The following is a 17,642-nucleotide window of genomic DNA, read 5'->3' on the forward strand; positions in this document are numbered from 1 at the left end:
AGGCCAAGAGCAGAGTATTTTCTACTTTATGGAGGGGGGGTCCTGTTGGCAGTGAGATATCCTGGTGGTGGGTGTAATTCAGAAGGTAGAGAGAAGGCCAAGAGCAGAGTATTTTCTGCCTCAGGGGGATGGGTTACGTGGAGATGTGTGCTATCCTTGTGGAGGAGATAAATCAGCACAATATTTCATCAAGTATAAACAAAACAAATATGGAATTAATTTAATTTATTTTCTATACATAATATTGACATGGTAGCCCTGTAATTATATATTTTCCCATCTATATAACAAACAACCAATATACACGAGCAAAGGGCACAGAAAATCCAAATGTGGAATTTTCTGTGTGCGATACAACGTAGCGGCAAAGAAATCATACTCCATTCTCAGTCTACAGTCACACTGACAATAGTGGTATGGCATCAAAGGATAAAGAGGTCCTCCAAGAAAAGTGCAGAACTCCAACCACCTACAGAGGGCGCCTGTTCAGCGAAGTACAGCTCTTACCTGATCACCTATCACAGGAGAGCTGTGTTCGGCCCGCGCCCTTCTCTGACATCGGCTTTAACAGCACAGGCGTACCTCGGTTTACAAACACCTCGGTTAACGTAATTTTCGGTTTACGAATGAAAATCCATTGACAATGGCTCAGTTTACCAAATTTTTTTTTTGCAATAAGGACAAATTAATTGGTTTTCAATGCATTTACAAATTTTTTTTTAAATCATGTCCCTGTACAGTATTTATGCCTTTAAAGTGCACTTTATAAAGAGTTTGAACAGATAAAATACTTTTTTTTTTACTTTTTTCTGACCTCCGGAACGGATTAATTGGTTTTCAATGCATTTACAATTTTTTTAACCATGTCCCTTTATAGTGCACTTTATATAGAGTTTTGAACAGATAAAATACTTTTTTTTAAAACTTTTTTCTGACCTCCGGAACAGATTAATTGGTTTTCATTGCATTTATGAATTCATTTTTAATCCTGTCCCTGTACAGTATTTATGCCTTTAAAGTGCACTTTACAAAGAGTTTTGAACAGAAAAAAATACTTTTTTTTTAACTTTTTTCTGACCTCCGGAACGGATTAATTGGTTTTCAATGCATTCCTATGGGAAACCGCGTTTCCGTTTAGGAATTTTTCGCAATACGAAAAGTCCAGCAGAATGTATTAAATTCGCAAACCGAGGTACGCCTGTATTTGTTAACCCCTTGGCGCCGGCGCCTCCTGGCCCTTTAAGGGTTTCAGAAGCTGGGCGGCTTGGGCGAGGTCTTAGGGTCATGTGACTGCCGTGATTCACCGTCACATGATCGGGAAAGGTCCCGATCAAAAGAGATCGGGACCTTTCTGTGAGTACCGGACATGTGTGCTCGGAGCGCGCACTCTCAGCACACGTTTTTCTTGATTGTACGCAAATGTGCGGCCGCTCGACGCCAAGGCCCAGATGCCGGGAGGCCGCACATTTGTGTGCGGCCGGCGCCAAGAGGTTAAACTGCAGTCAGGATTAAAACGGGAGACTAGACTGGTTTATTGGGTAGCCCAACCAACCTGTTCACACCAACCGTATTTCATCGGGGCATTTGGCGCATCCATCAACTTGACTCACTTTTGTCGGTCATCTAAAAGGAGAAGCTCTTTTGGCTGTACTTCGCCAATAGATCACAGGAGTGCAGTTCGTCCTGCACTCCTGTGACCTGTCTTCAGCTGACAGCCGGCTGAAGTTCGCTGTCAGCCAATGTCACTCAGCCGGTCCAGGCTGGGGAGAGATCCCAACTTTAAAGTCGGGATCCACCCCGAGTCTGACAGTCACCGCTCTCTACTCACAGCGGCAGTGGGAACTCGCATCATGTGTTCGCTGCGTTCTCACACTTAGCCCTGGTTCACACTGATGCGGAATTCGCAGCGCATCACAATCGCACCCCATTCACACGAAACGGCTGCGGGTGTGTATGTTAACACTGAAATCGGTCCACAAAACACGGTGCGATGTGCAGAATCGGATCGCATGGGTGTGAATACCCATGCGATCCGATTCTAGTGCAGACCCAAAAAAAAAAGGGTCCTGCACCTTTTCGGTGCGGGTGCAATAGAGAATGTATGGCTCCGATCGCACCGCACACAAATCGCATGTGATCTGTACAGGAATGCGGTGCGGTTCCTATGTGAATCACAAGCGATATACCGCACCGCATATGTGAACTCAGCCTTAGAGCCGTCGGGGGACTGATGCTGCATCCATCTAGGTAGTACGATTTGGGAACTAAAAACACACACTTCTCTTTTAAATGACCTGAGAACCCATTCTTGCACTGAGAAGAGAAATTCTGAAATATGCCCTCCGCCGACTCTTGAAACAGTTTTCGATGTAAGAGACAGCAATGTATCACCGAGAGATATCTTGCGACTATTGCATTCACTGCAACCAGACAGCAGGCTGAGACCACACACACAACTCCAGTGCAGGGTGGTCTCGGAGGATTACCATCTCTTCCTAAAGACAAGTGAAATGTATCTGTAGCCGTGTCTGCACTAAAAACATCTTCATTCCGACTGATTGCAGATTCGGGGCTCAGACTTCACACAGCTCTTCACACGTCTCATGCAGCTACAAAGCTCTAAATCACTGAACAGCCTCCTGCTAGGAAAAAGTGTTTTTTTTTTTATTTCCATTCCTGAAGGACCAGTTTAAACACAACTCTTCTCTAATAAAATAAAAGTAAAGTAAAAAAACAAATAAAACCTCTTGCCTTCATGAGCGTCAAAGCGTTGCCTTTTAGTCTCCACGCACATGGGGCGTTATAATGCTGGTAACATTAGCGGTGTAAAGTCACGTTAAAAACATGAGTTCTGCGTTTTTTAGCGTTTTTGTATTAGCGCTGAGACGCGTTTGCATTTTTAATTTTTTTTACCAAAAAATCCTTTTTTTTTGGTCAAAAAAACATCCAAAAATGCTGGTTTACTGTGATTTACATTTTTCAGCGTTTTTGCATTAGCGTTTAGCCGCTTTTTTTTTTGGTCAAAAAAAGTCCAGAAATGCTGGTCTGCCACAATTTTTCAGCATTTTTGCATTAGCATTTAACACTTTTTTCCCACGTTTGCATTTTTTTTTCTTACCACAAAAAAAAAAAAACGGCCAAAAATGCCGGTTTGCCGTGATTTACCGCATTTACCAAGAAAAAAAAATTATTTTTTTATGCCCCAAAAAAAAATTAAGTTCAGATATGCTGGTTTGCTGCAATTTACCGCATTTTTCAGCGTTTGTGCATTAGCATTTAGACACTTTTTTTTGGGTCAAAAAAAGTCCACAAATGCTGGTTTGCCACGATTTTTCAGCATTTTTGCATTAGCATTTAACACTTTTTTCCCACGTTTGCATTTTTTTTTCTTACCACAAAAAAAAAAAAAAAACGGCCAAAAATGCCGGTTTGCCGTGATTTACTGCATTTACCAAGAAAAAAAATTGATTTTTTTTTTATGCCCCAAAAAAAAATTAAGTTCAGATATGCTGGTTTGCTGCAATTTACCGCATTTTTCAGCGTTTGTGCATTAGCATTTAGACACTTTTTTTTGGGTCAAAAAAAGTCCACAAATGCTGGTTTGCCACGATTTTTCAGCATTTTTGCATTAGCATTTAACACTGTTTTCCCACGTTTGTGTTTTTTTTTCTTCAGAAAAAAAAAATTTTTTTTGGGGGGCATAAAAAAAAATTTTTTTTTGAGGACATAAAAAAAAAAAAAGAAAAAGTTCAGATATGCTGATTTGCTGCAATTTACCACATTTTGTCAGTGTCTGTGCATTAGCATTTAGACACTTTTTTTTGTTTTATTTTACCAAAAAACCCATTTTTTTTGTAAAAAAAAAAAAAAAAAAAAAAAGTCCAAAAATGCTGGTTTGCCACGATTTACCACATTTTTCAGTGTTAGCGTTAAAAAAACTCCTCTAGAAGCCCACTAGTCCTGGATTTTTTTTTCAGCCAAAAAACGCTGATTCCAGTCTCTGTGTGTATGGACACATAGGAGAACACACTGGGGGGTTTACTGGCTGTAGAAAAAAATGTCAAAAGCCAAAAACAGCCGCTGTAAAAATGTCCCGTGTGCAGGAAGACTAATTCTCAGTATTTACTTAAAAAACAATAACAAAAACCCCAAAAGCATTATAGTGGCTCCTAAAGGATAAATTCACTGTTTGCCTAAAAATAATAAATACACTTTTTTTTGCAGGTAAGAAAATGCACATATACTGTTTTTGGTTGCAGGAGCTTGGAAAGCATTGCACCAGTGATCAGTAGATTGCTTATGCCCTGCAAGTCTCCTGCAGACCTGTCAGTATATCTGCTTGGTGTACAGGATGTATGGGGCGTACGGGATGTACAAGATGTAGGGTGTGTAGGGGATGTATAGGGTATACTGGATCTACAAGATGTACGGGGTGTAGGGGATATATAGGGTATACGGGATGTACAAGATGTATGGGGTGTACGAGATTTACAAGATGTATGGGATGTATAGGGTATACGGAATGTATGGGGTGTACAGTATGTATGGGATGTACTGGGTATATGAGATGTACGGGCTATACGGGATGTATGGGGTGTACAGGATGTACGGTATGTATGGGGTGTACAGGATGTATGGGGTATACGGGATGTACAGGGTGTATACGGGATGTACAGGGTGTATACGGGATGTACAGGGTGTATACGGGATGTAGGGGGGTATACGGGATGTATGGGGTATACAGGATGTATGGGGTATACAGGATGTATGGGGTATACGGGATGTACGGGCTATACGGGATGTATGGGGTGTACAGGATGTACAGTATTTATGGGGTGTACAGGATGTATGGGGCGTACGAGATGTACAAGATGTAGGGCGTGTAGGGGATGTATAGGGTATACTGGATGTACAAGATGTACGGGGTGTAGGGGATATATAGGGTATACGGGATGTACGGGATGTATGGGGTGTACGAGATTTACAAGATGTATGGGATGTATAGGGTATACGGAATGTATGGGATGTACAGTATGTATGGGATGTACTGGGTATATGAGATGTACGGGCTATACGGGATGTATGGGGTGTACAGGATGTACGGTATATGTATGGGGTGTACGGGATGTAGGGGATGTATGGGGTATACGGGATGTACAGGGTGTGTACGGGATGTAGGGGGGTATACGGGATGTATGGGGTATACGGGATATATGGGCTATACGGGATGTATGGAGTGTACAGTATTTATGGGGTGTACGGGATGTATGGGGTACATGGGATATATGGGGTGTACGGGATGTACAGGGGTATACGGGATATATGGGGTGTACGGGATGTATGGGGTATACGGGATGTAGGGGGGTATACGGGATGTATGGGGTATACGGGATATATGGGGTGTACGGGATGTACAGGGGTATACGGGATATATGGGGTGTACGGGATGTATGGGGTATACGGGATGTAGGGGGGTATACGGGATGTATGGGGTATACGGGATGTAGGGGGGTATACGGGATGTATGGGGTACATGGGATATATGGGGTGTACGGGATGTATGGGGTGTACGGGATATATGGGGTGTACAGGATGTATGGGGTGTACGGGATGTATGGGGTATATGGGATGTATGGGGTGTACGGGATGTAGGGGATGTATGGGGTATACGGGATGTATGGGGTGTACGGGATGTACGGGATGTTCGGAGTGTACGGGGCATACGGGATGTATGGGGTATATGGGATGTATGGGGTGTACGGGATGTTCGGGGCATACGGGATATATGGGATGTATGGGGTATATGGGATGTATGGGGTGTACGGGATGTATGGGGGTATACGGGATGTATGGGGGTATACGGGATGTATGGGGGTATACGGGATGTATGGGGTATATGGGATGTATGGGGTATACGGGATGTATGGGGTGTACGGGATGTATGGGGTATATGGGATGTATGGGGGTATATGGGATGTATGGGGTATACGGGATGTTCGGAGTGTACGGGGCATACGGGATGTATGGGGTATATGGGATGTATGGGGGTATATGGGATGTATGGGGTATACGGGATGTATGGGGTATACGGGATGTATGGGGGTATACGGGATGTTCGGAGTGTACGGGGTATATGGGATGTATGGGGTATACGGGATGTATGGGGGTATACGGGATGTATGGGGGTATACGGGATGTATGGGGGTATATGGGATGTATGGGGGTATATGGGATGTATGGGGTATACGGGATGTATGGGGTATATGGGATGTATGGGGGTATACGGGATGTATGGGGGTATACGGGATGTATGGGGGTATACGGGATGTACAGGCAAGCAGACATACTTACAGGAAGATTCATTGAGAACTACAAGCTGACAGCGACTAATGATGCGGCCATGTGGGCGGAGCCCAGTACGGCTTCGCTTTTGTTTAAAAAACAGTGACAGCTTGTATGGAGAACTTCTGTCACGGGGGGGGGGGGCGGGGGATCAGCGGCTGCAGCATTGGGAACGTTACATGTTCCACCCTAAGAACGCACGGAACATTTCCCCGAGGGTGAACGTATCCTTTCATACAACCACCCTCCATGAGCGGCGCTATCCCAGACCACAGCGACTCGCATGTCCATTGCTTCTGCTGCAACTTGCACCCCAGGATATCCGATTGGCTGCACATAGACGAGGATATCTCTCAGTAACAGACAACAATCTGTATTTATACCATTTCACTCCTCCGGGTAGCAGATATATTTCATTTTTTTTCCTTATTAATTCTTTTTATTGCTCATAACAATTTGGGTAGTATATGTTTTTCAGCGCGTCGCCTCATCCAGGACCAGTCATTGGCTGCTGAATGGGAAAGTCCATTCTAATAAGAGGCCAGAATAGTGGACCTTAGGTGGCAAAAAGAAAAAAAATCAATGTGTTGGGGGGGGGGGGGGGGGTTATTTACTAAAACTGCATGGTGCAGCGGTTAATGGGAGCCAATCAGCTTCAGTTTTAGTCCTCCTGCACATGGAACTTTTTTACAGCAGCTGCTTTTGAGGTTTTTTTTTTTCCTACATCCAGTAAACCCCCCCAGCATGTTCTCCTAGGTGTCCATACACACAGACTGGAATCAACGTTTTTTTTTGGCAGTGACGTTTTCAGGTGGGAAAGAAAGCCCAGGACTAACGGGCTTCTAGAGGAGTTTTTTTAGCTGTAAAAACTAAAACTGAAAACGCAGTAAAACGCCACAAACTGGCATTTTTGGACGTTTTTTGAACAAAAAAAAAGAAAAAAAATTTGGTAAAAAAAGTTTTTGGCAAAAAAACAAATTTTACTTGGCAAAAAAAAAAATGCTAAAAATGCAAACGCGGAAAAACGGCAATGCAAAAAAACGCTTAAAAAGAAAAAGCGTTTTTAACGTGATTTTACACAGCTAACGTTACCAGCGTTATCAAAACACCCCGTGTGCATGGAGCCTTAGAAACCCCCCCCCCCCCCCATTGAATTGAATACAGCTTTCCACGGATACCATCTCCATGCACACTGGGGGGGGGGGGGCATTTTAATAACGCTGGTAGCGTTGGCTGTGTAAAGTCACATTAACAACGCAAGTTTTTCTTCCTTTTTTTTTTTTTTTTTTTTTTAGAGTTCCTGCATTAGTGTTTAGCCGCGTTTGAATTTTTTGTGCTTCTTAATCAAAAAAAGTCCAAAACCGCCGGTTTGCCACGTTTTACTGCGTTTTTCAGCATTAGAGTGTTTTTACAGCTAAAAATCTCTAGTAACCCGCCAGTTCTGTTTTTTTTTTTTAGTAACCCGCCAGTTCTGCTATTTTTTTTTTTCCAGCCAAAAAATGCCAATTCCAGTCTGTGTGTGTGTGGACACCTAGGATAACATGCTGGGGGGGTTACTGGCTGTAAAAAAAAAAACGCCAATAGCCAAAAACAGCCGCTGTAAAATGAGGACGAAGGGCTGATCAATATCATTTAAATTTGAGATTTTATCCGACGCTTAGTGGTCTCTTTTTTTTTTTTTTTTTTTAATACAAGTTTCACGCAACTTTCACCCAATTCTTACACTTTTCTCAAAGGAATCCTTTTAGAAAACTACAAGAACGTTGTGTGATAAATGATAACTGGACCCCTGTGGTGTCGGAGTAACAGCAGGCGTGGATACAAAGTATACATACAAGAAGATTTTTGTAGCCATATCGTAGAGCAATAGTGCATTTTCCAAAACATAACAGAAAAGAAAGAAACTCAGAATGAACAAGCTGCAGAAAATCGGATTCTTGAGCTGCTGGTTGCTGCGGTCTTGTCCCGGGACTGTTACAAAGGATCATTGCTGGCAGTGGGATGACAGGTGTGGAGGACTGTTCTAGAGGTCATTACGTGGGCACTGCTGAGTAATGCCGGCCATAGATGGGTCAAAAACCAGCCTTTTTTTTTTTAATAAAAAAAAAACGAAAAATCGGTCGTTCGATCGGCCGACGTTACCACCAACGGTAAAAAAAATCGGCCGATTTTCCTCCCGTCTATGGCCGGCATTTAATTACTTCTGTCCCTGCAGAGAGCTCCGCTATTATATTTGACATGAAAGTCTTGCGGTTGCAACAATGTATCCATTTGTAGCCACGTGTATCCATTTGTATCTATTTGTAGCCACGTGTATCCATTTGTATCTATTTGTAGCCATGTGTATCCATTTGTAGCCATGTGTATCCATTTGCAGCCATGTGTATCCATTTGTAGCCATGTGTATCCATTTGTATCTATTTGTATCCATTTGTATCCATTTCGGATACAGATGGTTTTATTTGGATACAAATGGATACATTGTTGCAACCGCAAGACTTTTCATATAAAATATAATAGCGGACTGGAATTCTTCTTCTTCTTGCAGGTCACGGCTCATGTGCAGATTATTTATCGGTAAAACGTTTGGCCGATCTGCCCAACATTGTCGGGAAAATCGGCCGATCATCAAAATCGGCTGCAAATTTTACAACTTGACCGATAAAAAAAAAATGTGCCAAAACCTCGAAAAACGGCCGACCAATTAACCCACTAATGGTGCGAAAATCGGCCGATTTTTGACCCGTCTATGGCCGGCATAACACACACATCTCCGCCACAATGGTAACCCCTCGGCAGGCTTTGTTAGACCTGTCTGACAATAGTTTAGCAATGCTCCTCACAGTGAATGCAGAGGAAGCACCTGCTGATAATACTGAGTGTATATGCTCAGCAGTGAACAGGAGCAGGGCTACTGATGGGGGGAGGGGGGGGGTAAAGTTAGTATCCCTGTACCGGGCCCAGCAGGGGGAACCCAGTGCAGCCCCAACAGCCCCCTTCAGGGACTCCTGTTTGCCAAGGGTGGCACATCCATGCCAGCTCTCCATCCCACAGCCACCAAGGTGGAAGGAAGCGCTCAGGCTGCGGAGCATTTGCTGAGGATGGGTGGGGAGGAATAGCGACCTTCTAAAGCCGCACTGCACTGTCAGGCAGGAGGAAACTGGCGCAGATGCGCAAAAATCTGCATTTCCGTTGGGGGGAAGCCCATGATTTGTACAATGGCTCTGGAAAGCAGCAATTCTTCATGTTGTGTCCTACTTTCTAGATACCATATTATGTTCCCCGGGGGGGCTCTCAGGTGGGGCCCCACAATTTTAACAGCAGCCCAGAAAAGCAGCAATTGTTCACGCTGCATCCTACTTTCTAGATACCATAACCACCCCCCCACCCCAAGGCGAGTCTGCTCCATATTCTGCACCCTTACAGCAGCTCGCAGCTCCCTTGGCTCAGGATGAGAACACTGACCAGTGTAGATATTTGGCAGAAGAAGGGGATTCCCCCCCCCCCCAGAACATACAACGGCCCGCCACGCCCTCTGGAGCACGACAACCGTGTGCTGATTTGTACATAAAATAAAGGTAAGAATCTGCCTGTACAATATATAAAGCCGGGAAGTGTTCAAGGTCACCTCCCAGATCCAAGTCCCCGTTCCAAGCGTCCAATCACAAATCACGCTCACTATTCACATACAGTATTGTTTGTCAAGTTTAAATTGGAGCTCTGTGATGGCAGTTGGGGGGGGGAGAACAAACAGTTCTGTTTAAATAAAGCTAGGATTATACAAAAGGCCTCTTTGGCTGGTATGTACAATAGTGTATCTTCATTATAAAGTGCTACAATGCCCTGCGGTGGGTCCACACCGGGTTATTGCTTCAAGAGGTCCTTCAGTACCGCTCCGGCGCTGGCATCTGAGGAGACGGGCAGGGGGGTGAAGGTGGGCAGGGCGTCCGAGATGGGCTTCATGAGAAGGTGCCCTGAGGTGCCCCCTCCCAGGGATGCCGGGGAGATGAGGGGGATGGCAGCCGAACGAGGAGCCAAGAAGGGGTTCGATTCCTGCCTTCGACTGGATCCAGAACCTTAAAAATAGAGAGAACACAAAAAAAGGAATAAAATAAAAGAAATAAGCACGGCCCCATAAAATGCATAAAACAGAAGGCCTGAAATACCATAAAAATGAACAGCCCATTCAACGAGTAAAAAGAAAAAACAGCTTTTGCCTCAATGTTTACATTCAGTCCAGAGATTTCCCCTGCAGTACCTTTTCCTGCAGGTAGATGTCCTCAGTCTGATGGTCAGCATCATTCAATCAACTTACTCTGAACCCAGGTTATCCCAGACCATCCCCCAACCTGTGATTGCACAGTGAAAGGAGAAGCAGCACACTGATGAGCTCGTCGCTCTGTTGCGCTTTCCTTCTATTAGCATGGTTCTTGTCAGCACATGAACTGACTGGCTCCCCACATGGAAGAAAATATATTTGAAATATATTTTAAAAATATTCTTCCCAAATATATTGACATATATTTGAAATGCTAAAATTTTGGCCGTATTCAATATATTTCTATAATATATATATATACACACACTGCATGTTGAAATGCATTTTCATTACATAATATATGAAAAATATATTTAAAAATATGTATTTTTTAAATATATTCTTCAGATTTTTTTTTAAAGGCGGGTGAGGACCGCTTCCTGCTACAATGCGACCAGGAGGTCCTGGAGGACGAGGGCCGCTTCCTGCTACAATGTGACCAAGAGGTCCTGGAGGACGAGGGCCGCTTCCTGCTACAATGTGACCAGGAGGTCCTGAAGGACGAGGGCCGCTTCCTGCTACAGTGTGACCAGGAGGTCCTGGAGGACGAGGGCCGCTTCCTGCTACAATGTGACCAGGAGGTCCTGGAGGACGAGGGCCGCTTCCTGCCACAGTGTGACCAGGAGGTCCTGGATGACGAGGACCGCTTCCTGCCACAGTGTGACCAGGAGGTCCTGGAGGACGGGGACCGCTTCCTGCTACAGTGTGACCAGGAGGTCCTGGAGGACGAGGACCGCTTCCTGCTACAGTGTAACCAGGAGGTCCTGGAGGACAAGGACCGCTTCCTGCTACAGTGTAACCAGGAGGTCCTGGAGGACGAGGGCCGCTTCCTGCTACAATGTGACCAGGAGGTCCTGAAGGACGAGGGCCGCTTCCTGCTACAATGTGACCAGGAGGTCCTGGAGGACGAGGGCCGCTTCCTGCTACAATGTGACCAGGAGGTCCTGGAGGACGAGGGCCGCTTCCTGCTACAATGTGACCAGGAGGTCCTGGAGGACGAGGGCCGCTTCCTGCTACAATGTGACCAGGAGGTCCTGGAGGACGAGGGCCGCTTCCTGCTACAATGTGACCAGGAGGTCCTGGAGGACGAGGGCCGCTTCCTGCTACAATGTGACCAGGAGGTCCTGGAGGACGAGGGCCGCTTCCCGCTACAATGTGACCAGGAGGTCCTGGAGGACGAGGGCCGCTTCCCGCTACAGTGTGACCAGGAGGTCCTGGAGGACGAGGGCCGCTTCCCGCTACAGTGTGACCAGGAGGTCCTGGAGGACGAGGACCGCTTCCCGCTACAGTGTGACCAGGAGGTCCTGGAGGACGAGGGCCGCTTCCTGCTACAGTGTGACCAGGAGGTCCTGGAGGACGAGGGCCGCTTCCTGCTACAGTGTGAACAGGAGGTCCTGGAGGACGAGGACCGCTTCCTGCTACAGTGTGACCAGGAGGTCCTGGAGGACGAGGACCGCTTCCTGCTACAGTGTAACCAGGAGGTCCTGGAGGACAAGGACCGCTTCCTGCTACAGTGTAACCAGGAGGTCCTGGAGGACAAGGACCGCTTCCTGCTACAGTGTAACCAGGAGGTCCTGGAGGACAAGGACCGCTTCCTGCTACAGTGTAACCAGGAGGTCCTGGAGGACAAGGACCGCTTCCTGCTACAGTGTAACCAGGAGGTCCTGGAGGACAAGGACCGCTTCCTGCTACAGTGTGACCAGGAGGTCCTGGAGGACAAGGACCGCTTCCTGCTACAGTGTAACCAGGAGGTCCTGGAGGACAAGGACCGCTTCCTGCTACAGTGCCCCAAGTACTCATCAGTGAGTGATTAGACTCTCCGCTCTCATCCCGGACTTCACTTTTATGGAAGTGAAGAAGAAACTTCCAATTCTACCGGGAGAAGAGGAGTCAATGGTGAAAATAGCTGCACAATATGTGACCGCATGCCACAGACTGAGAGGGACACGACAAACTGAGGACTTGAACCACTTCAATACCGGCACTTCTACCCCCTTCCTGCCCAGGACAATTTCCAGCTTTCATCTGTGTTGCACTTTGAATGACAATTGCGCGGTCATGCAACACTGTACCCAAACTCAAATTTTATCATTTTGTTCACACAAATAGAGCTCATTTTGGTGGTATTTAATCACCGAGTTTTTTTAATTTTTTTGCTAAATAATACAAAAAACACCCGAAACTTTTCCCAGTTTCTGTTATAAAAGTTTGCAAATAAATACAATTTCTTCATAAATTTATGTCAAAATGTATTCTGCTACATTTCTTTGGTGAAAATAATAATAATGGAATTTGTATTAAATCAAATGTTTCTATTACTTTTTTTTATTTTTTATTAAATTTTTTCTTTTTTTTTTTACGATTTTATTTTTCAGCGCACCGTGACCAAAGCAACACAAGGTTACCATAGTAACATTGAACTACTCTGGGCAAGTGATCGGGATTTTTTTTTTCTTTTTACACATTAGGATTGCTAATACCGATGTCTTTCATTGATATCTGTAATCATTGTTACGGAACGAAACGGATTAATTCAGTCTTTTGTTGTGATTAGCTGTGATTGGGCAAAGCTGATCACATGATACAGATGGGCTGTGATTGGCCCTGTCTGTATCATGTGACTGCCTTGACGAATCACAGCTAACATAATTATATTGTACAATATTTATACTGTAAAGCGTTGAGCAAACTGTTGACGCCATATAAATCCTGTATAATAATAACAACATAATTGTATACAATGGATGGCGTGACAGGAAGCCATCCACTGTATATAATTGACATGTGATCTGCTGTGATTGGTCACAGCGGTCACATGACACCGGCAACGGGCCAGTGTAGTTATAGATCATCAGCTGTGTCCCGTGGACACAGCCGGTGACAGATCGCGCAGCTGCGTGGCTTGTTTTGACAGGACGTCATATGACGCCCAGTCACAACGGCGAGTGTCCCGCCTGGCCGTCAAGCTGCTATAGGCCGGGTGGGAACGTGTTAAAATCATTTACCTGGACTTACCCCCCATCCCCCTTCCACAGAAGAAGAAAAAAAAGAAGAAACCAGAAACAGAGAAAGAGACAGGAAAATCGATCAGAAACAGAGAAAGAGACAGGAAAATCGATCAGAAACAGAGAAAGAGACAGGAAAATCGATCAGAAACAGAGAAAGAGAGAGGAAAATCGATCAGAAACAGAGAGAGGAAAATCGATCAGAAACAGAGAGAGGAAAATCGATCAGAAACAGAGAAAGAGACAGGAAAATCGATCAGAAACAGAGAAAGAGAGAGGAAAATCGATCAGAAACAGAGAGGAAAATCGATCAGAAACAGAGAAAGAGAGAGGAAAATCGATCAGAAACAGAGAGAGGAAAATCGACCAGAAACAGAGAAAGAGAGAGGAAAATCGATCAGAAACAGAGAGGAAAATCGATCAGAAACAGAGAAAGAGAGAGGAAAATCGATCAGAAACAGAGAAAGAGAGAGGAAAATCGACCAGAAACAGAGAGAGGAAAATCGACCAGAAACAGAGAGAGGAAAATCGACCAGAAACAGAGAGAGGAAAATCGACCAGAAACAGAGTGGAAAATCGATCAGAAACCGAGAGAGCGGAAAATCGATCAGAAACAGAGAAAGAGACGAAAATCGATCAGAAACAGAGTAAGAGAGGAAAATTGATCAGAAACAGAGAGAGGAAAATCGATCAGAAACAGAGAAAGAGAGGAAAATCGATCAGCAGAATCGCATGCTGTACACTGGGGCCTCCCAGAACCCCAGATTGAATTACAAGGGGGGACGCCGATAGACCAAAATGAAAAATAATAAAAGTCCAAGCAGGACCGGTAAGAACTTTGAGTGCGGCAGCCGGCAGGTGGACACGGCCCTCCATACGGCATTCAAATCCCAAATATCCTCCCTGGTTGGAATATCCATTTAACTATTAAAACAAGAAGATATACGAGATGCTCTGCAGAGATTTGGGTTTTCCCTGTCATGTCGGGGAATGAAGATCTCTTGTGGCTTCTACACTCTGGAAGCAATTACTGGGGCCTGCTCTCCATCTGACGGTGGGGGTGGGGGGGTTACTTGCTGGGGAGATGATCTATAAATCAGCCGGGATGGGGCGGTAATGCTGCTCGGATACATTATTGTGTCTCATCCACATGATAAATATACTGATTAGCGTTCCGTCATGTCTGCTCTGCCATTCCGCATACATCTACAGGAAAGGTCTCCTGGCTGCTATTCCCTCCAGGGAGACGGAAACCCGATGGCTACAATCTCCTAGAAGCTGGGACAGGATTTAGAAAACAACCTTTTAAAGTTTGCAGCTTTCCCTAAAATAATCACTGGTGATCCTGCCATGAAGGTCCCGGATCAGGCACTTCCTGTTACAGGGCAACAATGCTCTGTCCCTGTCGCTAAGCCGCGCTCCTGTGTTGTCACCCTGTCACAGGACTTCCGATGGAGACTAGAAGTAGCTACAAAGAGGCTGCAGGACATCAGCAGCAAAAGGAAAACAAAGGAGGCGTCACCTGCTGAGATGCATGCATGACTGCTATAGAATACTATGCTTTCCTCCTCCCCTTGTCCACCATTGGGGACACGCCCCCCCCACACACACCTTGTCCACCATTGGGGACACGCCCCCCCACACACACACCTTGTCCACCATTGGGGACACGCCCCCCCACATACACACCTTGTCTACCATTGGGGACACGCCCCCCCACACCTTGTCCACCATTGGGGACACGCCCCCCCACACCTCATCCACCATTGGGGACACGCCCCCCTACACACACCTCATCCACCATTGGGGACACGTCCCCCCACACACACCTTGTACACCATTGGGGACACGCCCCCCCCACACACACACCTCGTCCACCAATGGGGACACGCTTCCCCCCCTTTGTCCCCCAGTGGGGACATGCCCCATCCTTGTGCCCCCAGTGGGGACACGCTCCCCCCCTCGATCCCTAGTGGTAACACGCTTCACCCTCATCCCCCCCAGTGGGGACGTGCCAACACCCTCATCCCCCAGTGGAGACGCGCCTCCACCCTCATCGTCCAGTGGGGACACACCCCCACCCTCGTTCCCCAGTGGGGACACACCTCCACCCTCGTTCCCCAGTCGAGCCACTTACCCACCCTCATTCCCCAGTCGAGACATGCCCCTACCCTTGTCCCCCAGTGGGGACACGCCCCTACCCTTGTCCCCCAGTGGGGACACGCCCCTACCCTTGTCCCCCAGTGGGGACACGCCCCCATCCTTGTCCCCCAGTGGGGACACGCCCCCATCCTTGTCCCCCAGTGGGGACACGCCCCCATCCTTGTCCCCCAGTGGGGACACGCCCCCATCCTTGTCCTCCAGTGGGGACACGCCCCCATCCTTGTCCTCCAGTGGGGACACGCCCCCATCCTTGTCCTCCAGTGGAGACATGCCCCCATCCTCGCCCCCCAGTGGAGACACGCCCTCATCCTCGTAGTCCAGTATGGACACGCCCCCATCTTTGTAGTCCAGTATGGACACGCCCCCATCTTTGTAGTCCAGTATGGACACGCCCCCATCTTTGTAGTCCAGTATGGACACGCCCCATCTTTGTAGTCCAGCATGGACACGCCCCCATCCTCATTCACGATTGAGGACACACCCCCATCCTCGTTCACGATTGAGGACACACACCCCTCTCATCCATCCATGGGGACATGTCCCCTTCTTGTCCACCAGTGGGGACACACCCCCTACCCTGCTATGTATAGCCATTTCCATGCAACAAAAGGGCACCTTTTTGATGTGACACCAGCAGAAGCCCTCGAACATCATAATGAGTCTCCACTCCCCCACCTTGGAAAAAAAGACTGAGTAGTGGCCAGTGAAAAATGCATCTCTCCATTGAAATGAATGGAAACCGCATCAAAACCGCAATGCACCTGTGGGAAATGCTCAAGCCCAGGTCCACAGAATCGCATGACAAGGGAAATCACATTATGGTGCCCTTCTAATCAATAGGACTTAGCACTGTACGATATTTGAAAAGGTTCCTGGTGGACTTCAGTGTGATTTCAGCCCCACAGACTTCTATGTTATCGCACAGAAGTCGAATCAGTATAGGAGTATTCCTATGCAACTTTGATGGGTCGTTTTTTTTTTTTAACCCTCACTTCTCCTCCCTGGTCATCCTTTATCCATCAATTTGATTACAGCTGCGATTCTGGAACATTGCTTGTGTCCTTTCTTGGCTTGCTCACTCGGTCCTTCCTTCACTCGATCAAAGGAAAGATCGATCGAATGAAGAAAGGGCCAATCGAAGGAAAGAAGGAAGGGTCAAATGAAGGAAGGAAGGAAGGAAAAAGGATCAATCGAAGGAAGAAAGGAAGGATCAATCAATGAAAGAAAGAAATGATGAATCAATGGATGAAAAGAAGGATCAATCAATGGAAGAAAGGAAAGATAAATCAATACAAGAAATGAAGGATCAAAGGAAGAAAGGAAGGATCAAAGGAAGGAAGAAGGGAAGGATCAAAAGGAAGGAAGGAAAGGATCAAAAGGAAGGAAGGAAAGGATCAAAAGGAAGGAAGGAAAGGATCAAAAGGAAGGAAGGAAAGGATCAAAAGGAAGGAAGGAAAGGATCAAAGGAAGTAAGGAAAGGATCAAAGGAAGGAAGGATCAATCGAAGGGAGGGAGGATCAAAGGAAGAAGGGAAGGATCAAAAGGAAGAAAGGAAGGATCAAATGAAGGAAGGAAGGGAAGGATCAAATGAAGGAAGGATCAATCGAAGGAAGGAACGACCAATCATAGGAAGGAAGGATCAATCAAAGGAAGGAAGGAACAATCAATGGATGAAAGGAAGGATCAATCAATGGAAGGAAGGAAGGATCAATGGAAGGAAGGAAGGATCAATGGAAGGAAGGAAGGATCAATCGAAGGAAGGAAGGATCAATCGAAGGAAGGAAGGATCAATCGAAGGAAGGAAGGATCAATCG

At 46.2% G+C, this 17,642-nt stretch overlaps 1 protein-coding gene across 1 annotated transcript in view; it reads right to left on the minus strand.

Annotated features, from left to right (window-relative positions):
* Window positions 1–210: 210 nt before the first annotated feature.
* Window positions 211–17,642, minus strand: part of TRIP11 (thyroid hormone receptor interactor 11) — a gene marked incomplete at its 5' end in the record, with an annotated part of 72,984 nt that continues 55,552 nt past the window's right edge. Inside the window, one exon of the mRNA XM_089663830.1 lies at window positions 211–10,418. Within this exon, the coding sequence (XP_089519956.1) occupies window positions 10,207–10,418 (212 nt within the window). The remainder of the gene's footprint in view (window positions 10,419–17,642) is intronic.

This window comes from Staurois parvus, unplaced genomic scaffold (genome assembly GCF_062004578.1).
Source record: "Staurois parvus isolate SC_StPar_1 unplaced genomic scaffold, SC_StPar_1.0 ptg001780l, whole genome shotgun sequence".
NCBI lineage: Eukaryota > Metazoa > Chordata > Amphibia > Anura > Ranidae > Staurois > Staurois parvus.